The 25,115-nt window shown below is 42.0% G+C and overlaps 1 protein-coding gene across 3 annotated transcripts in view; it reads left to right on the forward strand.

The window, feature by feature from the left end:
* Positions 1-25,115, forward strand: part of ydjc (YdjC chitooligosaccharide deacetylase homolog) — a 103,635-nt gene that overhangs the window by 37,248 nt on the left and 41,272 nt on the right. For all 3 annotated transcript variants that reach the window (XM_084552151.1, XM_084552150.1, XM_084552152.1), the window contains 2 exons: positions 3,628-3,787; positions 18,574-18,673. In XM_084552151.1, coding sequence (XP_084408277.1) covers positions 3,628-3,787; positions 18,574-18,673 — 260 coding nt within the window. The remainder of the gene's footprint in view (positions 1-3,627; positions 3,788-18,573; positions 18,674-25,115) is intronic.

Raw genomic sequence — 25,115 nt, forward strand, 5'->3', positions numbered from 1 at the left:
AACTTTACAGTATTGTTAATGGTCCCTAACTGCACACATCCATATGTCAATATTCATACAACTATTGTAGCGCCACCTATTATGAACAGGAAATGTCTGATTTTGGAGCATATTTGTAGGGTGACCTGCTGTTACTGTCAGGGTGATTGGATTCTCTTCAAATTTTATCAGGACAGACTAATGGCCATCGTGATGACTTACTGTGAAAATTGTGAGTTTTCATTAAACTTTGGGCCTGTTCTGGTTGTCAAAGTGAAGTGAACTGTCTTACCAATTCCATCATCATTTCAAGTAGTGTGCTACTTTGTCCAGCAGATGGAGCCATAGCATTTTCCCACTGGTGGCTATGTGTAAGTAACCTGTAATAGTAGGTGAAGCTGTTTTAACATACTTTGATGCCACAGACAGAATAATTATACAATTATTGTAGTGCCACCTATTGAGAACAGGAAATGTCTTATTTTGTAAGTGTGACCTGCTGTTACTGTCAGGGTGATGGGATTCACTTCAAATGTTGACAGTCAAGCAGATAGAGCCATTACATTTCTCTCTGGTGGGTTGTCTCTCTGTGAGTGTGTGTGTGTGTGTGTGTGTGTGTGTGTGTGTGTGAAGCTGTTTTAACATACTTTGATGTCACAGAGAGAATACATTCAAAACAGCCAAGACTTACAGCTGTCACAGATGATTTGCTCTGAAAAATATCGAATTGCACAGACTGTGCATCGTGCCACGGTGCATTGTTATTTCAGTGTATCCCCTGAGAACTGCAGTGACCCCGTCCTTGCCGGTCCCCGACGGACGTGGGGTGCGAGGGCCCGTTCAACGCTGCTTGCAGCTTTAATTGGAACTGTAACTTGTTTGAGAGTAGAATTGCCACTCCCCTCTTACGCACAGATTTGTGTGAGGAATAAAATGTGTTCTTAAACCCCATCTTTTTTAATTTTGAGATGTGTCTCTTGCCAAAAAGCCACTTGAATATTTCCCCTGTTAATTTCACCGAATTGGGTAACCCATTCACGTTAAGTGTTATTATCTTATATTCCTGGTAGTCCATTTGCTTTGTTTCTTCGTGTCAATGATGGCCTGTTGCAACCTGTAACACATTACCCCTGAACTTGGGTGTAAAAAACTGTGTACAAATGAACAATACAAAACACCATGAGCATACAAGAAATTGACTTCCGCAACTAAAGAACTTACATGCTCTTTAAAACTGAGGGGAAAGCCTGGTTTAACAAGAGGGCCCCTGTTTGAAGTTGCAAAAGTTACTTCAATTGACATTGTGCTCTAACATGGCAGTCTTTCGACCGGTCCACTCTCCCAGTATTAACAAACCCGTTTTTGTCAAGCTAAAAGTCAGTGGTTAAATCAGAGTAAAATGAGAGAAGGGAGGGGATAACAGTTGTTATGTGTGATTTGCTAATTAGCAGTTCACCTGACGGAGCTGGGGAGGATCAGACACATTCAGACCCTGGCGTTGGGGTCGGGGCTCCTGGATTGTGGCGAAAAGCGCGCATCTTCTTTCGTACCTGCTCCGGGAGTGATGCTCGTTGACGGCACTTGTCTCCCATGCTGTGGTGTGAGGTCCTGGAGCTGGGTCGGGATCATTTTGGTCGATGGGGAATCCCCTTTTCCGCAGGTCTTCCACACATTCTCTTGCGTTGTTGTGAATCCTGAGACCACCGTCCAAAAACACTTTAAGCTTGGCGGGCGGGGGGGTCTGGAACCTCACACCTTTCTCCTGAAGCACTCTCCTTATTCCTGCATACTCTCTTCTTTCCTTTACTATCTCTGTCGGGTAGTCATGGTCAAAATAAACTCTCATATCTTTATAAAAGACCTCCTTCTTCTTCCAAGCAGACGACAGGATCAACTCATTAGTTTTATACTCCTTAAAGTTAATTACTATGGATCTTGGTGGAACTTCCTGTGGTGGTCGCGGAGCCAAAGCTCTGTGGCAGCGCTGTATTTTCAGATTGAGCTTGCTGGGGGTAGCCAGCTCCGACTTCAGTAATTTGACCACAAAGTCCATCATATTGTTATCTTCCGCACCTTCAGGTATTCCATAAATACAGATATTATTCCGCCGTGACTGAACCTCCAAATCTGCAATTTTTGTTTGCATGGATTCCTGCTTCTGTTGCATTTGTCGGAGCAAGTCCTCGAGATCGAGGTTGCGCTCCTCCAGCTCGGCCACCCGCTGTTCAGCTTCCTCCACTCACGTTGTTGTGTTTTTCAGGTACCCTCTGATATCTCCCAGGGCCTGATTAATCTCATCTCGGAATTCAGTCAGCTCCTTTTTCACGTCCTCTCTCAACACTGACCGGAATGAGCGCAACTCACTCTTTACATTGGAGCGCATTGCCATAATCTCTGTGTGAATACTAGCTAGCTTCAGCGGTGTCAAGTCTGGCCGGGCTAGGTGAGCTATCATTAGCATCGTCGTCATTCTCTGCGGTTACTTTATCGTATTTTCCAGATCTTGTGTTCATTTTACTTTTAGCTTTGCTGGTTTTGTCCCCTTCCATCATGTAACAGCTATATTACCGATTTAAGACACTTGAATCTGGTGAAATAATCCATGTACAGGGGAGAGCGTTCAGTCAGCCTGCCATCTTGTGTGCCAACCGGAAGTCTCCTTTGCAACAGCTTTTAGAGTACGTAGCCTATACAAAATAGATAAGTGGGTACATACTATTGCTGTAGCCCCCTAAACTTAAAGTTACTTAAAGAAAACCAATACTGAACCAATAATACAGATTATTCCTTCTCTAATTATTATTATTATTCTCTTATTATGTTGTCCTGTGAAGGGTCGCGGGGGCTCTGGGGGCCCAGCTGTCATTGGGTGAGAGACGGGGTACACAGAAGACAGGTAGCCAGTCTATTACAAGGCTAGCACAGAGAGACAGACCAACCATTCACACTCACATGCACACCTACGGCCAAATTAGAAACACCAATTAACCTAACGAGCATGTCTTTGGACTGTGGGAGGAAGCTGGAGTACCCGGAGAGAACTTGACACAGACACAGGGAGAACATGCAAATTCCACACAGAAAGGCCCCAGTCGGCCCATGGATTCGAACCCGGAGCCTTCTTGCTGTGAGGCATCAGTGCTAACCACCACTCCACTGTTCCGCCCTAATCATTATTCATTTACATTTATTTCTGAACACATTGTTACTCAACAATACTAACCAGCAATGTCATTATTTTGGTTTGATGTTAACAGGTTAAAGGAAAGGGGATTCAAAGAGCATACACATTAAGTATATTCTGCTTTGAGTTAAACATTGAAGAGAATGGATTTAGATAATGCTTCTAGCAGCAATCCACCACAAAATTGTAGTCTGACTAAATATAAATGCACCAAAAATGATAAGAATTGTATAACAATGAATCATTTTAAACTAATACTGATTTAATATGATATATTTTTTCCCCTACCAAAAAGTTTGCTGTTTATTTTGCATTCATCTATATCCTAATGCCAAGGTATCTATAAATATCAGCAAATTAATTTAATAACTCAGTTATTTAACAGGCAAAACAACTCAAGTAAGGAGCTTTAAACATTGCAGCCAGCATCACATAATGTGACAGGTATTTCTCTTTCTTGTTAGACACAACATCCCCATTGGCCTCCATGCAAACCTGTCAGAGGGCATTCCAGTGTGTCAGAGCCTACAGCAGGATTCAACACTTATAAACCAGCATGGTTTCTTCCTTGGGAAGATGGGCTTTCGTCATGCTTTGGAGAGAGGTCAACTCAGCATGAAACAGGTATATTCGATTCACTTCCATTCAGTTGTATTTATATAACAGCAATGACAATCCAGATTGTGTCGAGATGCTTTACAGAGCCTGAAATCCCCAGAGGGGACCTATCTGCTTGGAACTGGCTGAGTGGAGACAGATAAAGAGAAGGGAGAGAAGGGAGTAGGGGAAGAGAAGAGAGTAGCTTGAAGAACTACATAAATTTATACAGACAGTACTAGTCAACTGTCACAACTTGTCGTGTTTTTCCTTTTTTTCTGTTATTTTCTGCATTGTAGATAATCCCGAAGACACCAAACTAAGGAATCAAGGAACACATATGAAATTATGTGGTAAACAAATAAGTGTCTAGTCTTTTATATTTTAGATTTAGATGCAGCTTTTGGTTAGACATCACCTATTCACACTCTTGGCATTCAGTACCTTGTTTAAATTGAATTTTTTAAGTTTCTTGCTTTCTTTATGTGTTCGACACTATCAGCTGTGCTATGCAGATGTAGGCTTTGCCCAGACTGTTATTTTACAATACAGAAAATTGAAAACCACCTTCTTACATTTGACTGGTACTGTATATATGAATAAAGCATACATGCAGCAAACTTAATACAAACTAGATGATCGCAAGCAATCATAAAGTCACCAGTACCGCCTCCTGTAGACCATATTGCATGACACTTGGTGGGATTGTAAGGAGTCATCCACAGATTATTATTGTCAAATGTCAAGCAGTTTACTGTGGTGGTTTGTGAGATATAAACATGTAGTTGTTGTAGCGCCCCCTACAACCCGAATGTCACGAAACTTGCCATGATTGTGCGCAAGCATATTATAATGACGGTTTCTAAGTTTCATAAGGATTGGGTGAATACTTCAAAGGTTATAGGCCTTAAAGTCATATGAAATGTTTCCGTGTCACCTGTAGTGCCCCCTGTTGATGTAATGTCACGCAACCTGATGGGCATCTACGCAATATTTTACAGATTGTGTATGCCAAATGAAGTTAGCTATTGCATTGTCCATTACAACTGGGGCTATGTCAGGAATCAGAAGGAGAATGAATTTTGTTTCAAGGACACACGGTTCTCGAGATATGAGCCAAAACGTAAATTGGATTATTATAGCCCCACCTAGATGCACACATGTGTATTTACACCTTGGCAAAGTGACATGCTGGGACTTCTACCAAGTTACCAACTTTGATGCCTTTGGCCTTTGCAGTTTGCCCTGAGCAGACACTTTTAGGGAAAAAGAAAAAAAAACGAAGGCGAAGAAGAAGAATAAAATTCGCAACAAAATCAAATGGGATCCTGCAACTTCGTTTGCATGGACCCCTAACAAGAGTACATGGACCTAGGTGATGCATGTTATATGGGAGATAATTGGGAGCTTTTTCCATAGGACAAGCTGAAAGCTCTGCTTCCTTTTCTACTCTCTGCATTTTTTTCAATTATTTATTTTTATTTATTTTTAACATTTCAACATTCATTAATACACAGGATTAAATGTTACAATCCCTTGTGGCAAGATCCCAGGCAAAACACATTTAGAGGCCCTGTCCAACTGAGAAACCCTAACAAACCTACGGTCATGTGATATGACGATTAACCTACAATCTAGAATAGAATAGAATAGGAAGCCTTTATTGTCATTATACACAGTACAATGAGATTTAAGCAGCTCCTTAAAAGTGCACCTAAATGAACTAAGTAAATGCTGCTGGCTTGTAGGCCCACAGAACAGCAGAGGATAATTCAAACCTTGTGAAATACAAGCTAACCAGATGCCTCTGGCTTGTATGGTCCATACAAGCCAGAGGCATCTGGTTAGCATCTGGTTAGCTCAGCAGCTAACCAAACAAAGAAATATTGCTACCAACCAACATGAAGACATCAGATACCTGGCCTAGTCAACATTTATTTCAATAATTTAGCGTAGTCCTTTTATGAATCACGACCCAAACAAACAAATCTATCGTGGTTCGCCCCGTTGATTCGGACTGAACCACAAACCAAACAAACAAATCTACCGTGGTTCGCCCTGTCGATGCAGACTGAACCACGAACCAATCGACCAAATCTATCATGATTTGCAAACACACGCAACCATCCTTACCTTTAGCAAGCTCCCCAGTTAGCATGCTTCCTTGGTGCCCAAAGCCACTCGCCCACTCGGGACATGTTGCATACCGCAGTCCTCTGGCTTTTTCCCCGTATGCCCAGCTCGCTCAGAAGAGCAATCGCCGATTTTGCCACGAGACCACGGCAGCCCACTTCTACCGGGCGGACATGAGCCCTCCAGCCATTCTGCTCTGCGTCTGCTGCTAACTCTGCATACTTAGCTCTCTTACGCTCGTTAGCCTCCTCAACTCTATCTTCCCACGGGACAGTAAGTTCTATGAAACAGACTACTTTCTCTGGCTCAGACCACAACAGCAGATCTGGCTGTAGTCGGGTGCTAGCTATCTCGGTTGTACTAACCAGCTGCTCATTTAAGTCTGCCCTCATCTCCCAGGCTCCTCCTACTCTTAGCTGTCCTGTGTTGTGCCTGATGCTTGCTAGTCTAGCCTTTTCTCACTCCCATACAAACTTGATGAGTCTATTCTCGCGGTTAACGGCCATGGAATTTACATTCACCCGTTTTTCCTCAATTGCAGCTGCTAAACATTTCAGTACCTGGTTGTGACACTAGGTGTAACGTCCTTGGGAAAGACTAATCTTACAACCTTTTGGGTTCCACTTCCTCCCTGTCTTAACCGTGGGCGCTGCACTCCTAACCACTGGATAACTCGACTGAGTGAGAGTCATTTCCAGTCTAACTTTAGCACACTTCCACTCCTCTGTTAGGCTGGTAAATGGGAGCTCCAATATGGCTTTCCCATACAAGGCTGTGCTGCTTAAGCAGCGTGGGAGACCGAGCCATTTTCTGATAGATGAATTAATCATCCTTTCTAACTTTTCTACATTTGAAAGGGCAACCTCATACACAGTCAGTGGCCACATTAGCCGGGGCAGTAAAACAAATTGCAGGCATCATATTATAATAACAATATCATAACTTCCGGGTTGCTGCTCGTGCGGCCGACCGGTGGTCTACTGAGCAGATTTTTCTCTTGTTTTTATTGTTCTTTTTTTGTCCATACGGGTCTTTCACCCTCCCTGTCTTGGACAAGTGCATGTCTGCCTGCCTTAACCTTTCCAGTGCTAACTTACCACGGAGTAGCGACTTTTATCCTGTTTCCCAATACGCACCTGGGGCGCACTCGACCCTTAGCCCTTAGCCTAGTGTACTTAGCAGTTAGCTTTTTGTTGTACCGCACGGCAACAACTGGACCTCCTACACTTTCTTCTTTTCTTTCTCTGGATTATTCTCTGCATGGATATCCGCGGACTTATCTGGATGGCGATATGCTTGCAGTGGCTGCTTTTCTGCGAGTTTGCCGCAAACAACGTATACACCAGAGACTTCCTTATAGAGCTCGGACTACAGTCACAGCACACCATCATTACGGATAACTTTCCAGAGGAAATACTCACAAACTCATCCAACCTACGTGACTCCACCAACAACAGAAAGGTAACCAAAAGGGGAAGAAAGAAGGGTGGTGTTAAAGCCAGGCTCAAACGGGAGACATGTAAACAACGAGCGCTCCCGTCCATCATTTTAGCCAATGTGCACTCCCTCCGCAACAAGATCGACGAGCTGCAGGCCAGCGTCAACCACCTGCATGAATACAGAACTGCTTCTATTCTTGCACTATCTGAAACGACACTGATGACACGCTGCACATCGATGGCTTTGCCCCACCACTCCGGCTGGATCGGGACAGCAAACGCACCGGGAAACAACATGGCGGCGGTGTGTGTCTGTATGTAAACAACAGCTGGTGCTCCATGTTTGTGGAGAGAGAGAGACTGTGCACCGCAGACATCGAGCTCCTGGCTGTTTCCCTGAGACCGTTCTACCTGCCCAGAGAATTCCCACAACTTTTTTTCATTCTGATTTACATCCACCCCAGAGCCAATCCAGCTACAGCGACTGAGCATATCACCAGCACGCTCAATAAAATAGAACAGATATCACTGGACTCCCCTAAGTTCATCCTGGGAGACTTCAACCACTGATCTCCAGACAAGTCTCTCAAAGGTTTTCAGCAATACATAACATGCACCACGCATCAGGGGAAGACTTTGGACAAATGTTATGGCTCTGTGCCAGACGCAAACAGCGCTCTCCCCCTCCCCCCTCTCGGGTCTGTTGATCACCACACAATCCTGCTTGCTCCAGCATATACACCAGTCATCAGGAGGTCGAAGAAGATTGTCAAGAACATCAAACAGTGGACAGTGGAAAGCATTCAAACTCTACAAGGATGCTTTGAAACTACAGACTGGGACAGTCTTCTCTCCCCTTCCAACAACGACATCAACGAACAATTAGACACTGTTTCATCATACATCTCCTTCTGTGTCGACAACATCATCCCATCAAAAACAGTCACCATCTACCCCAACAACAAACCCTGGATCACCAAAGAGCTCAAGCAGATCCTGAACAAAAAGAAGAGGGTTTTCTTCACGGGCTCTGAACTGGAAAAGAAGGAGGTCAAAAAGGAGGTCAAGCGGGCCATTAAGGCTGCCAAGCTGAAGTACAAGAACAAAGTGGAGCAGAAATTTATCGGAGGGAACCTAGCTTGGCAGGGCCTCAAAACCATGGCCTCCTCTAACACTGCTGCTACCATCCCCAGAACCATCCAGGTGGAAGGCTGCAGCTCCACATCCCTCCCTGACGACCTCAACTCCTTCTACACCAGATTCAAAACAGACAACACCATCCAGCTTGAGAGTGAAACATCTACACTCAACCCTGGCGGCTCTGCGTTCATCTTCAACACACAGGACGTGGTGAGAGCCCTCAGGGGAACCAGAGAGAGAGCTCATCTGGCTCAGACAACATCAGTGGCCGGGTCCTGAGGCACTGCTCTCAGCAACTAGTTGAGGTGTTCCAGACCCTGTTCCACTGTTCAGCCTCCACAACAGAAACCAATTGCAGAGCACTGTTTCGGTCTGCTCTAAGATCATTGGCCTGCCTGTAAGAACTCTTACTCATATTCATGACCAACAGACACTCAACTTGGCAGTTAAAATCACCAAAGACCCCTCACACGTCCTCCACTCAGCATTCCAGTGGCTTACAGTCCGGGGGGGGGGGGGGGGGTTCAGTGTCAGACAGTGCTTATGAAATACTATAGTGGAAATTCATTCATTCATTTATTCTTCTTCTGTACCTGCTTATTCCTGTTAAAGCAACACTAAAGAGTTTTTAGTACCTTAAAATAATGTTTCAAAAATAGTTTCAGTGATTTATCACCTCATAACCGGGTGAAAGCCAATTCTGTATTCGCTTTGCAGCCCTCTATTGGCTGTAACCGCACTATGTAACTTTGCTTCGTCGGGTAGCGTTTTTGTAGTTCTAAAAAGACTACAAATTTGACCTGCTTTACGGCAACGCGGCTACAAAATCCGGTAGGTTGAGGCTCAAATCAGTGAGAGAGTGAATCAGATCAGTGAGAGAACACTCAGCAGGTGTGTGGAAGATACCAGCTAGATAGTTTTTAAATTGTCGTCATGACAGAGCCTGCAAAGAAAAGGAGGAGTGTAGCCTACTGTCCGATGAGGCGAAGAAAAGAAAACGAGAGCATGATAAAGAAAGAGCTAAAACGAGAGTGAATATCGGCGGCTCATACTCGTTGGCGACTTGGCTTTGCTGCTGCTGGACTTGTAAGTAATACCGGTAATATTTTTTTCAAAGTGTGCATCGGTGTACAATACATTGTCAATTATTTTTTCGGCTCATCTTAGCTAAGGTGTTAGCTATTGTGCTAATATGTAACTATCGCTATGGCTCATGTTAGCTAAGGTGTTCGCTATTGTACGTAACTATCGCTAAGCTAAATATCGCTGTAACTATCACTGCAAGCTAAGACAATAACTGCCAAAATAACCCCAAATGTTTGATCGTTCCCAAAGTTGTTGATTCTTAGTTCACAACGGTCTCTGAAACTTTTTTCAACAACATTCACAAGATTTTCACAGACAATGCAAATGGCTATTACATGCTAAACTGTTAGGCAATACGTTTCTTTATTTTTCATCCTTATGTAAACCTATCTGGCTATTGCTAATCTGCCGTTTCAAATTTACAGTTAAACACAGAAATAAAAATAGCAAGCAATGTCATTATTTTGTTTTACTTCATTCTAATGTTGCAATACATCATACTTTCGTAAAATCATGCAACATACTCTACCTTGTCACTGGACATCCTTCGATATCGTTGATTGTTTCCAAAGCCGGTTCTGCATAAACAAATAACGTGCCTGCGACAGTAGGATGCAGTCGGCTTACTTATTTACGACGGAAGTAATGGACAATTACACTTCCAACCAGTAGGGGGACCGAATAGGAAAACTTCTTTAGTGCTGCTTTAAGGGTCATGGGGGTCTGCTGAAGCCTATCCCAGCTGTCATTGGGCGAGAGGCGGGGGTACACCCTGGACAAGTTGCCAGTCTATAGTGGAAATTTCTGTTGGAAAATAAGAAATCAGAACACAATGGTTTTTCTTTGCGCTCAATTGAACATCTGCAGATGGGCTCACAGCACAGACAAAGCATCAAGCATTGAGAGTGGCAAATGAGCAATGAGACGTTATACTACTATAGCTACATTTATGCTGCAAAATCAATTTCATCATCCTGGATGAACCCTTATAGTATGGAATAGATCAGAAAACTAATTTTTTTGGAACATGTAAGTATTGTACCATGAGTTAATTATTGCATTGGTCATGACTCAGACCTAAAAAAAAAGAACTTTCATCAGCTCTTTAACCACCACCTTCACCCTTTAGAAGTTTGAGTCTCTGCTTTTATCTACATGCAACAGATCATTCAGACATGTTGTTCTATAATTCTTCAGTTGATACATCAATCTGTATCATACTGAGCATTGTTAATAACTCATTCAGTCATCCTCTACATGCAACAGATCATTCAGACATGTTGTTCTATAATTCTACAGTTGATGCATCAATCTGTATCATACTGAGCATTGTTAATAATATAAAATAAAAATTATCTTATCTTCCTGCTACACCGAGCTCTCTCTCATCTGGAAAAGCCCGGCAGCACTGTGAGAATCACCTTTTTTGATTTCTCCAGTGCGTTCAACACCATCCAGCCGGTGATTCTGAGGGACAAACTGGAGAGGATGGGTGTGGACCACCAGCTGTCTACATGGATCCTGGACTACCTCACAGACCGACCACAGTTTGTGAGAAACAGGAACTGTGTGTCTGAACTGCTCACCACAGCAGGGGAATGGACACTGAGCAAGTGGACTCTTATAAGCACCTGGGTGTTCACCTCAACACCAAACTGGACTGGACTCACCACACTGACGCACTACAGGAAGGGACAGAGCACGCTCTACCTTCTGAGGAGACTGAGGTCTTTTGGAGTGAAAGGGTCACTCCTGAAGACCTTCTATGACTCTGTAGTGGCATCAGCCATCCTGTACGGAGTGGTCTGCTGGAACAGTGGCATCACAGAGAGAGAGAGGAAGAAGCTGGATAAGATCATCAGGAAGTCCAGCTCTGTCCTGGGCTGCCCTTTGGACTCAGTGAGGGAGATGGGTGACAGGAGAGTCCTGGCAAAAGTGTCATCCATGCTGAACAATGAGTCCCACCCCCTGCATGGTGACCTGACAGGACTGAGGAGCACCTTTAGTGACAGACTGCTTCACCCTTGATGTGTGAAGGAAAGATATAGAAGGTCTTTCCTTCCTGCTGCTGTCAGGCTCCACAACGAACATTCTTAATATGTGCAATATTACTCCACCACAAGTGTAAAAAACTTCTCACATATGTGCAATAGTATTACACCACAAGGTGTAAAAACTCCAAAACAGCAGTTTGACACCAGTCTATGCAATATTTTATAATTCAATCCGTGCAATATTTTTATCCTACTCTATTTCATTATTTATCTTTTATAAGCTACTCTTTTTGCTCTTGTTATTTTTTATTCTGCCTTTTCTGTAAGCTGTTGTAAACTGCAATTTCCCCATTGCGGGACTAATAAAGGTTTTTCTTATTCTTATTCTTATATACATAGTGTAATAATATGCATATATAGGTTAGACAACATAGTGAATGAAGCAAACAATTTAGCAAGTAAAAAGTACCAACTCATCCCTTCCTCTCTCCTCCTAGCGTCACGTGAGTAAGCGTATTGCGTCATTTCCTGCTTCTGCACCGTGTGGTATTGCTGTGTACAGAGTGTTAGCTTCGCTCAAACTCCAAAAAACGTTCTGTTTATTGCGAGGAATTCTTACGTATCTTCAACCACCTGTCCTCTATAGCTACTTTTTGAACCACACACACTCTCTCTTCTAACCAACTTTGTCTGCTAACGTTAGCGATTTAACCATGGCTTCTCCCTCTGCTTCCCCTTCTCTCTCCTGCATCTCGTGCCACATGTTTAGTTACTCCTCTGCCTCCTTTAGTGGTAATGGTATGTGTAACAAATGTAGTTTATTCGTAGCACTGGAGGCGAGGCTTTCCGAATTGGAAGCACGGTTCCGCACCATTGAAAAACAACCAGCAGCTAGCTAGGGCCCTGTAGCCGGTGCGGACCGACCAAGAGTAGCTCCTGTTAGCATAGCTCCAGTTAGCTGTCCCCCGACAACTCCCGAGCAGCCGGGAAACCAGGGCGGCTGGGTGACGGTTCGAAGGAAGCATAGTCCCACTAGGCCCGTGGATCACCACCAAACCCTTCACGTCTCCAACCGGTTTTCTCCACTCAGCGACACACCCGCTGAGAAACCAACTCTGGTGATTGGCGACTCTATTTTGCGGAACATGAAGATAGAGAAACCAGCGACCATAGTTAAATGCATTCCAGGGGCCAGAGCGGGCGACACTAAATCTTACCTCAAACTGCTGGCTAAAGCTAAGGTTAAATACAGTAAAATTGTTATTCACGTCGGCAGTAATGACACCCGGTTACGTCAATCGGAATCGGTGTGTAAGTTTGCTAAAACTATGTCGGACTCCGTAGTTTTCTCTGGTCCCCTGCCCAACCTGACCAATGATGACATGTTTAGTCGCACATCGTCATTCCACCGCTGGTTATCTAGGTGGTGTCCAGTAAATAACGTGGCCTTCATTGACAATTGGCACACTTTCTGGGGAAAGCCTGGTCTGATTAGGCGAGATGGCATCCACCCCACTTTAGCGGGTGCTGCTCTCATCTCTAGGAATATGGCCGATTTTATTAACCCCCCGAAACCATGACAACCCAGAGTTCAGACCAGGAGGCGGAGTTGTAGTCTTACACACTTCTCTGCCGCTTCTCAAGGACTGTCTCACACCCTAAACTCTCTAAACTCTATAGATGTTCTGTCTGCTCCCAGATTATTTAAACCAAAAAATAATAAAAGAGGAGTTTCTCATAGGAACCTTATTCAAATCAGAACAAGTTCATTGGTAGAACAGAAGAATAGGAAAATTAAATGTGGTCTTTTAAATGTCAGATCTCTCTCATCCAAATCTCTTTTAGTGAATGATCTGATAACTGATCATCAGATTGATCTATTTAGTTTGACTGAAACATGGCTACAGGATGATGAATATGTTAGTTTAAATGAGTCTACGCCACCCAGTCATAGTAATTATCATATTCCTAGAAGCACAGGTAGAGGAGGAGGAGTGGCAGCAATCTTCCACTCTGATTTATCTATTAATCCTAGACCTAAGGAGAGCTTTAATTCATTTGAAAGTCTTACTCTTAGTCTTCCCCATCCAGACCAGAAAATACAAAAAACAATTCTTTTTGTTGTGGTGTATCGCCCACCTGCTGAGTTTTTAGCTGAATTCTCTGAGTTTTTATGTGGTTTAGTTCTTAGAACAGATAAAGTCATTATAGTAGGTGACTTTAACATCCATGTTGATGTTGTCAGTGACAGCCTTAGCTCCTCATTTACATTATTATTAGATTCAATTGGCTTTTCTCAGAATGTAAATGGATCAACTCACAGTTTTAATCACACCTTAGATCTTGTCCTAACATATGGCATAGAAAGTGAAGGTTTAACAGTATTTACTCATAACCCTCTTTTGTCTGATCATTTCCTCATAACTTTTGAATTTACAATAATGGATTACACAGGAACTGAAAAGACATTTCATTACAGTAGATGTTTATCTGATGATGCTGTAACTAGATATAAAGAACTAATTCCTTCTTTATTTACCCCAGTGCCATGTGCCAATGATGTGGACGACAGCAACCACAATTTAACCCCTGCACTAATAGATTATTTTGTCGATGGCACTGCAGCATCGCTTAGTTCAACTTTAAACTTAGTTGCTCCTCTGAAAAAGAAGGTCATAAATAGGAGGAGGCTAGCTCCATGGTATAATTCACAGTTGTGCTGTTTAAAACAGGCAGTCCGAAAGCTAGAAAGAATTTGGCATTCCACTAATTCTGAAGAAGCTCGCATAGCCTGGAAAGATAGTTTAACAACTTATAAAAAAGCTCTCAGTAGTATTAGAACAGCATATTATTCATCATTAATAGAAGAAAACAAGAACAACCCCAGATTTCTTTTCAGCACTGTAGCCAGGCTGACAAAGAGCCACAGCTCTGTTGAGCCATCTATTCCTTTAGCCCTCAGTAGTAATGACTTCATGAGCTTTTTTACAAATAAAATTGTTGGCATTAGAGAAAATATTCAAGGCATCCTTCCAACAGCTGTTAAAGATGTAAGTACAGTGACATTAGAAACTTTTGTAAGACCTTATCAATATCTGGAATCCTTCTCCCCAGTAGATCTTCTTGAGCTCTCTTCAACAATTACAGCATCTAAACCATCAACCTGTCTTCTAGATCCAATCCCAACTAAATTGCTCAAAGAAGTTTTTCCATTAATTAACACCTCCATATTGAACCAGATAAATTTATCTTTATTAACGGGATATGTGCCTCAGTCTTTTAAGATTGCTGTAATTAAGCCCTTACTCAAGAAAGCCACTCTAGATCCAGATGTTTTAGCCAACTATAGACCAATCTCCAACCTTCCTTTTATTTCCAAAATTCTAGAAAAAGTTGTTGCTAATCAGTTGTGTGACCACTTAAACAAGAATGGTCTGTTTGAAGAGTTTCAGTCAGGTTTTAGAGTTCATCATAGTACAGAAACAGCTTTGGTTAAAGTTACCAATGATCTCCTCATGGCTTCAGACAGTGGACTTGTCTCTATACTTGTTCTGCTAGATCTTAGTGCTGCATTTGACACTATTGATCATAATATTTTACTACAGAGACTTGAAAGTGAGGTCAAGATTAAAGGAACTGCATCAGACTGGTTTGAATCCTATCTATCTGACAGATTCCAGTTTGTTCATGTCAATAATGATTCCTCTACTTATACAAAAGTAAGTTACGGAGTTCCTCAGGGTTCTGTGCTAGGACCAATACTCTTCACGTTATACATGTTGCCATTAGGCAAGATTATTAGAAAACCATAAGCTCTCTGGGCCCACTCCCCCTCCCCTCCCCACAGGTTTCCTTGAAGTGGCTCAGCATGTCCCCTCCTGTGGTGCCCCAGTGATTGCCTCGTTTACATAGCAAAAGGAGGGTTCACAGGTGATTAGGATATTAGCTAAAAGCCTTCCAGCCGATCGGCTGCCCTCTGGGTTTTATAGGTACAGCAAAAAATGCTGGGACTTCTAGTATTAAATGTCACATAAAGCAAGTGACCAGGACTGCGTTCTTTCACCTGCGTAATATCGTCAAAATTAGGAACATCCTGTCTCAGAGTGATGCTGAAAAACTAGTTCATGCATTTGTGTCGTCCAGACTGGATTACTGTAATTCATTACTGTCTGGCTGTCCAAATAGCTCTTTAAAAAGCCTCCAATTGATTCAAAATGCCGCAGCAAGAGCATTGACAGGAATTAGCAAGAGAGATCATATTACTCCAGTTTTAGCTTCTCTTCACTGGCTCCCTTTAAAGTCTAGAATAGAATTTAAAATCCTCTTCCTTACATACAAGGCCCTTAAAGGCCTAGCTCCATCGTATCTTAAATACCTTATTGTACCATATCATCCCAACAGATCACTTCGGTCTGAAAGTGCAGGCCTACTTGTGGTTCCTAGAATTTCAAAAAGTAGAATGGGAGGCAGAGCGTTCAGCTATCAGGCTCCTCTCCTGTGGAACCAGCTCCCAGTTTGGGTTCGGGAGGCAGACACTCTCTCTATTTTTAAGGTCAGGCTTAAGACTTTGCTTTTTGATCAAGCTTATAGTTAGGGCTGGACTAAACAATCCCTTAGTTATGCTGCTATAGGCCTAGGCTGCTGGGGGACGATGCACCAAACACATGTCCTCCTTCTTTCTTCTCTCTCCTCTCGCGCATCCTCCACTTTCTTTTCTCTGGCACAGAGCTCTTGCCCTCTAATTTCCTATCTACTACTAGTCATGCAATTCTGTGCTATTACTATGTAGAATGTTTACTGCTGTGTGTGTGTCCCCTCCCTTCCCCCCTCTTCCGCCCTCTTCTTGTGAGTATCTCTGGCCTTGAGTTGTGCGTTTCCTGTAGAGCTCCATACTACATCTGTTGTCGTGGTCTCATCAGCCTGCCCAGTCTTCATGGAATCCTGAAGTTATCCACTCCTACCTGAATGAACAATTCTCCAACCTGCTTATGATTCCTCTTACATTTTCGAACTGTCATGTAACATCATCCGTTTGTATCATAAGATTCCACATGTACGCTTTAGTCAGATATGTGTATCTATGACAGATGTATGTTTATCTTGCTGTTCTCTTCTCTCTTTCTTCTGTCTGTACCCGGCTGGCCTTAGGCAGATGGGTCCCTCCATATGAGCTGGGTTCTGCTCAAGGTTTCTTCCTGTTAAAAGGGAGTTTTTCCTTGCCACCGTTGCCTTCAGGCTTGCTCTGGGGGTTTCAGGCCGGGTTTTTGTAAAGCATCTTGAGACAATTTGTATTGTTATTGACGCTATATAAATAAAATTGAATCGAATTGAAAAATTGAATCCCTAAAGGGTTTGTCCATGCGTTTTTGGTGTAGACTCAGAGTTCCAGTCAGATTATTTTCTTCTAGTTGGATTTGTCATCCCCACGAGTTGATGAACTATTTCTGGTTCATTATTGAATATACTCTCCAGAATCTAGCATAACCCTCAAAAGATTACTATTAATGTTTAGTAAATGAAGTTCCCCTGTCAGGTCTGTTATACAATGATAAACCCTGAATAAAGATTTCAAAGTTGTTTGGAAGTGCTCTTTCCACTCTCTGTTTGACTTCTGTGTAACTAATTTGTGCAAATATATAAGATGAGTGGGTTAAAGGAATGTCTTGAACTTTCCACGCTTGAGCCACAGAAGTCTGCTCCTCGCCATCACCTGTCCTTCACCAGTCTTGGTGTATGTTGGAGCTTGGAGTGCAGGCAGAGCCCTATCAGTACTCCTCCCCCCTCACCGAGGTGTTGAATGGTATGGAGAGAATGAGAACTGTCTCTAGCCTGGTGGTGACACCAGTCTTCATCTCAGATGTCAATTTGTTGAAGCTTGGCAAGTTTGGTTGTCATGTCAACAGGTTCAGGAGCACGTCTGCAGAAACCTTTCACGGCTGTCTTTGTGGTCAGCAGTGTCATCTGGATTCAGATTATGCGATTTAATTTTTGTGGTCTTTGGCAGAGTATCCTTCACCTGTCTGTGAGTATCAGAAAGCAGAGAGGACAGATTTGCACAGTAACGCAACATTTTATCTTCACAATGACTAGGTGATGGAGTTTCCTTTTACTAGGTCCAGCTCCTGTTGCAATTTTTTTTTCTTTTTTTTATAGGAACAGAGACTCCTCACCCCACCTTTTGACACATGGTTTGAATGTGTGTCAACTTAGCATAGTTAGCTTTTGAATTTAAACCCTACCCAACTTCCTCAGTAACTGAACAGTGTGCTTTTTTTTGTGCTGTAGTTCCAGTTTCTGGGATCACCTCAACATTTTCTCTCTGAGATGATTTCAGAATGGACTGCGTATGCTCTAGTCTAGTGGTTTCCATGTTTTTGCTTGCCCATTCAATCCAGTTGGCTCTTATCATTTCAACGATTCAGGAACCCTGTACGGTAGAACAGGTACTGTGACAGATGCTGGAACAGGTAGTTATGCTTGTTGCCTGGGTGGAGCAGAATCCAAATCCAGCAGCAAGGTGTAAGGTACAGCTTGTTGATTATTCACTTGCTTTGCTCTTAATACACAGTGTCAATGCACACACAGTTAATGATGGCAATAACGTAACTGAATTATCATAAAGAAAAAAACAACTTTTTACTATATCCGGTTTGTGTAGCACAAGATGAAACGATGCCAACTGTAACAAAATCTTAAGGTAGACCTACTCATTGTGGAATACTGTGTCATCTGAAAGATGCAGGCTGTCCTCAACCTTCAAGAAGTACTGGCACCTGAACAAGGGATTTTTGGGGTTTAAACCATGCCCATGCCCGAAGTTTCTGCTAATGTATGTTGTACCCAAGGAAATTTCTTGCAATTTGTCATAAAATGTTAATACCAGTGTAGAGAGATGTTTATAGTTATTCAGAAATGTCACAATTGCATATTTTAGTAAAGTTGCATTTGCCATTGTAGTAAGTCATTTTTTGCCTTCTCAGTAATTTCCAGGTGTTTTTTTTTTTTTTTTTTTTTTCGTCAGGTGGAGCTGGAATTGAAGGCCCAGGTCACACTGTTTGTGGAACTGACAGGCCACCTTCCCCACCACATGGATGGACACCAACACATTCATGTACTGCCAGGTAATGCAAAGCAGATCATAGAAAAGGGAAAACAAAGCTACCTATTTTTTTTTATTATTCTGTTGTTTTATTGTTTATTGTTGATCCAGTGATACCCAATACTTGGCATAAATGTCAAAATAAGTCACAACAATGTTTGAGAACTAAGATTTATTTGCTCATTTTAAGAAGACATTTTTCAGGTAACATTTTTACGAAAGGTGTTGTCCTAGTCTGCAAGATTACATATCAAGTTTTTATGTCTAAGGCATTGTGAACATTAAGCCCCATTTAACCCTAACACATGGCATGGAGTTTACACAAAAACACAGGGCAAAACTGAGTTAACTCAAATAACTCAAACCCTAGACACTAGTGGAAGTCCTAATGCCAGCAATTTGCAGTTTTAGTTAGAGCCATACAGTAAAGTAATTATTTTATTTCATCTATAAACACAAAAGTACAAAAAAAATACACAGAACAGAGACTCCTCACCCCACCTTTTGACACATGGTTTGAATGTGTGTCAACTTAGCATAGTTAGCTTTTGAATTTAAACCCTACCCAACTTCCTCAGTAACTGAACAGTGTGCTTTTTTTGTGCTGTAGTTCCAGTTTCTGGGATCTCCTCAACATTTTCTCTCTGAGATGATTTCAGAATGAACTGCATATGCTCTAGTCTAGTGGTTAACTCAAATAACTCAAACCCTATACAGTAGTGGAAGTCCTAATGCCAGCAATTTGCAGTTTTAGTTAGAGCCATACAGTAAAGTAATTATTTTATTTCATCTATAAACACAAAAGTACAAAAAATAATACACAGTACATTCAGTCTTGTGCAGGGGTTTTAATTATATATATATATATTTTAAAGCCTTCACAACATCACAACTTCATACAAAAGAGAAAAAAATTCACTATTGCAGCAGCAGTGTTGAGTGCCTTTACATTGCTGCTGCAGTGGTGAAATTTCCCAGTTTGGGATTAATAAAGCATCTGTCTATCTATCTTAATGTTTGCTGTCAGAACCCTTTGCCTTTAAAACATCACTAGTTCACTTCAGTAAATCTGCACACATTTTTTCAAGGTGACTGGGAGTTTCATTTTAGAGAGCTTGCCACTGTTCTGTGGATTTAGGTGACCTCACCATCCTCAGACCATCTGTTGTGGGCAGGGGTGTAGCACCAAATTCTGGGCCTTGTACACTCTTAAAGTCAGTGGGCCCCTATCCATTCCAGAGGCATTTATTTATAAATAAACAAGCATAAATCGGGTTTTAAGCTAAAATTAGATCAGATTATATTGATAACTGGTTCTTTCAATCACCACCTGAATTGATGCATTTGGCCTACTTGTGCTCAAACACCTATAAACATTAGACTACATCTGGTTTGTGTACTAACGTTTTGATCCATGACACATTTTGATTTAAAAACATTTATTCTTGAACAGGAGCCAACAGCTGTACACAGAGAATCAAATCAAATAAACTATCTAATTTTTCAATAAAATTGTTCTTCAGCTTGCAGAAAAAGAAATAAAGGACTCTGACTGCATGTTAAGCCTTGTTGGCGTGTTGCAGAATGGATTTAAGATTTATCACCTACACCCACACCATGGTATTGTATGATGAGTAATATTCTAAACATCTAAACTTTTAGCCTGAAACAGTATTGTACAATTAGGTCCACATATGTTAACATTCTGGCATGTTTTTATTATTTCTTGTTGTTTTATTTTTTTTATTTAAAATAACTTGTGAAACCTTGAGCAGAACCCAGCTCATATGGGGGGACCCATCTGCTTGGGGCCAGCCAGATAGAGGCAGAAAATGAGAAAGGACAGGAGAAGAAGAGAGCAGCAGGATGAATGAGATAAGCATTCTTCTGGCTAAAGAATACATATAGAATCTAATCGTGATACAAGTAACACTCCCAAAGTGTTAAAATTGACTCTTATTAGAGTTAATCAGAGTTAAAACCAGCATTGGTTTCTCTTAACACTATATATGTGTATAGTGTTAGATATCAACTTTCTCATAGTGTCAGTTGTTGACTACTACAAGTGTTTACTCCATATTTACACTGTATGGTGTAAACATTGTTTTCAGTTACATATTACAAAACTTAAGGATCGTGGGGGTCTGCTGGAGCCTATCCCAGCTGTCACTGGGCGAGAGGCGGGTACACCCTGGACAGGTCGCCAGTCCATCGCAGGGCTAACACAGAGACAGACAACCATTCACACTCACACCTACGGCCAATTTAGAATCACCAATTAACCTAATGAGCATGTCTTTGGATGGTGGGAGGAGGTACCCGCAGAGAGCCCACGCAGACACAGGGAGAGTATGCAAACTTCAAACAGAGGGGCCCAGCCGGCCCATGGATTCGAACCGGTGACCTTCTCGCTGTGAGGCATCAGTGCTAACCACCCTACCACTGTGCCGCCCAAGCTTAAAACATTTATTTTAAAATGCATGGAACAACACATTAAATGCCACTTCACATCACTTTCCAGATATGTTCCCAAACATCAGGGAAAATGAGAGAGAATTAGTCCTGTAGCTCCTACAGCAGGTGTTGAACTGTCTCCAGTTTCCACGCAAGACTGGCCACAGGGTCATAGTAGAGTTCCTGGTTAAAGAAACGCATACAAACACAAACAAACACAAACAAGTTGAATTAAAAGAGAAATATACTCAAATGACTAATAGATTTTTTGGACTTCATGTGAACCACCAAACAGGCAGCGAGTGGTGCCACAGTAGTACCGGGATACAGCAGCCTGCCGGGGGGCAGCTAACTTTACTACCACTCGCTGTCTCGTTGGTCTCTATCAACTTTACCAGTATTTTATTGGGAAAGACTGTAAGCTCTCAAATAATGCATCTACATTTCCCTGTAGGACATTTGGAACTCTTGCTCTTCATTAGCATATAACGGCACTGATTGTGATGGGCCCGCTAACCTAATATGGTTTGTCTAGCATCAAACTTAATGCTAACCGACAAGCATGTTAACACCAACGCAGTTATAGTCTTTGTCTACTTGGAAACAGCATACGTAATAATCGTGTAATTGTACATGAATTAGTATTTACTGACTTTAGCATACGTGTAAATTCGAATGTTAGTGTTAGCTTGTTGTTCGGACACAAAGCTGTACGGGGCATACCGCATGCGACATTAACAGTCAATATTTACGTCAAACATAACATTATACACAAAGTGAAGCACATTTACTCACCAAACAATCTTTTCTCATCAGTGAAAATCAGTCGGTAGTTGTCGGGATGACTGTCCAGGTGCAGGTATAATAAATGGGCGGAGTTTATAAATGAACACCTCAGGTGTTATGTCCTGGTTCAGAGCTTGTTGTAGAAATGAAGAGAGTTAAATGTGTTGCACTGACACTTACAGAGGTAATTCACAAACACTCCATTCTGACACTCAGTTTTAACACCAACTATATGCCCCCAGAGAGTTATACATAATACATTTAACTCTACCAGACCCGGTAGAGTGGCAGGCGGCATTTGTGGACTGTGTGAAACCTTCTTAAAACACTGCCCTTCCACTTCATTCCTAAATTTTCCAGTCAAGTCCTTCTCAAATGCCAGCTGGATCAGATTGGCCTTGCGTTGATGAAGCATAGTTGCTTCATGCTCTGTGAAGACATTTTTAAGAGTGGAAAATGAATTTTGCTGGCTCCGAAAGTCAGGCCATGTTTAAATGCTGTCAGGACGGTAGGCACTGCTTATAGCGGCCTCTGGAACTGTTTCAAAATCTGTAAGGATGGAGAAATAAGTTTGAAATCAATATCATTACAACCATAATGATTCCCCAGATAACAATATAAATTGTATGCAACATCATGTTAAACAATCAAATAACTTCTCATCTCATTGAACCAACTCATGTTAGGTGTGATGATGTTTGACTGCCTGATGAAGGCTTGATACTGAAAAATATCAGTTTGTTTTAAAGGTCCCATATGACCATGCCATGACAATAAAGGCTATTTAATCATTTTAAAGTAAACTTGTAGCTTTTTGAGATTTTTGAATACAATAAAAACAATATTGAACTTTTCTCTAGCCTTAATCACCTGTTTCATTGTCCACTTCTCCTCATCTGGTGGAGAAGACTCCTTCACTTGTGTCCTGAGGAAGTTGCGGGCCACCTCGAATTCAGAGTCCACAGCAGGTGTCTTGGTGAGGTCAAGTAAAGGCTTCACCTTGCTGACATCCAAGAATGTGGCTTGCACAGGATCCAGGGCATTGAGTGCCTCCATCGGGTCACAATTATGTTTCCTGAAGCGATTTTTCATTTCCACACATACTGAGTCAATTCAACTATAATAAATCCTGCGTAGTTCTGTTTCATCATTACCATCTACGTCTGTGCTGATTTCCTCAGCAACATAGTCAGCAAAGGCAGAGTTTTGTGAGTGTCTTCTCTTTGATGGCCTTGTTGTGACACTGTCACAATGCGCTAGGATTGCCTGGAATTGTATCTCAGTGCGGATATTCTCAAGGCAGGTGCATGCACTGCTGATAAGCTGCAAACCTAGAAGAAAATACAAACCACCTTGTTGTTACTGTACACAATACAACAAAATTTAAAATGCAGCATTGCATGAAAAGAACAAAACAAACAAATCCAGCGAAAAGTTCTAAAATATTGTGTAACATACATATCAAAACAATTGTTCCTGTGGAGACGCCCACGACAATTTAAAGGTGAATAATTTTTAAAAGATACTATAAGTGATTCATTTTGTGATTTTGAAAGATCATTTAAAGTTCATTGAATTTCGGGGGGCGCTAGTGAGATGAGAGCAGTGTAGACGTGTTTTTTGGAGCTCCTCACAGCATGCCAAATCTTACTACTCAAAACTGCTTTCTCAAACACGTGACTAGCTTTTTTTGCTGTCCTGTATTTCTTTTTTACACCACCATTGAGTGGAACGTAAAAATGTCTCATAAAACTGCACGAGGTGGAAAGGGAGCTGGCCGTCTTCTAGCCGATACCGCGGCTAATGCTAGCCGCGACCAGGCTAGCAAGAAGTCAGTTGTCACTTGTCGGTTTGACAAGTTCGAGCAGAGTTTTCAGAACATTTTTTCCGCCCAGCAGGAGCTCACTGAGAGACTGATGACCACCGAGCATCAGGTTGCAGACCATGAGCAACGTATTCACACGGTGGAAACTTCAGTCGCTGAACTGCGGCAAGAAAATAAAAAGCTGCGGGCCAAACTTTCGGATATTGAAGGGAGATCCAGGTGCAACAATATAAGAATTGTTGGCATCCCGGAAGGTGAGGAGAAAGGGAGGCCAACTGAATTTGTGTCTAACCTGATCCCTAAGCTGCTGGGGGACGACAACTTCACCAAACCGGTCGTCATTGACAGAGCGCACCGTATTCAACAGCCCAAACCACCAGAAGGATCCAGACCCCGTATGATAATCGCACGGGTGCATCTAACAAAGGAGAAGGAAAAGATTCTGCAGCTCGGAAGGCAGAGTTCAATGGAATATGGAGGAAATCGAATCTTAATCTTCCCCGACTACACTGCGGAGGTGATGGAGCAACGGCGGGGTTTCTGTGAGGTGCTGCAGCTGCTGAGAGAGAAGGAAGTTCCTCAAGACTTCCCGGCAAGACTCCACGTCCACTACCAAGGGCAAGTAAAAACATTCAATCATCCGGACAAGGCTAAGACTTTTGTAAATCAAAAACTCCGAAAGCTCACATTTCTAAACCTGTTCTGAGCTGACCTTTACCTTAGCGGTTTTTGTTTTCAATGCTAAATTCACTCTGCGTGCTGATGAGGGGCGGTTAGATGGAGGTGTTCTTTTTTTTTGACCGGCGATCCCAGATGTGGATGAGGGTAACTATGCTTCGTTTGGGGAAGCTTTGGGTGGGAGGGCTGTTGGTGTATTTGTTAATTGTTCGTGTTATTGTTTTTTGTTTGAGACTGGCTGCCAGACTGAATGTTAAGTTTGTATCTCGCTCTAATGCAAAAGGTATCACATATGAATAATGCTCTGGATTTCATGTCCCTGGTCTCTTGGAATGTACGCGGTTTAGGTCAGACTTAGACTTAGACAAACTTTATTCATCCACAAGGGAAATTGCTTGGTCACAGTAGCTTAGTTGTATATACAAACACTCTTAAGAACCTCAGATAAAAGAAGATTAAATAAAATAGAAATAAGTAAAATAAAATCTAATAAAATAAAATAAAAATAGTATAAGCAAAAATGTACAAATTAGCATATTAGCATATGTACAAGAAATAGATACGGAAAAATATATATTATATATACAGGATAAGGTGTAAGGTGCAATAGTGTCCATTAACATTAATAACATGGAGTTATCTGTTACAGAAAGGTGAGTTGTTGTAGAGCTGGACAGAGAATGGTATGAAAGTAGTCCTGTAGCGTACAGTGTGGGAGCGG

Source organism: Chelon labrosus (assembly GCF_963514085.1).
Source record: "Chelon labrosus genome assembly, chromosome: 9".
Lineage (NCBI taxonomy): Eukaryota > Metazoa > Chordata > Actinopteri > Mugiliformes > Mugilidae > Chelon > Chelon labrosus.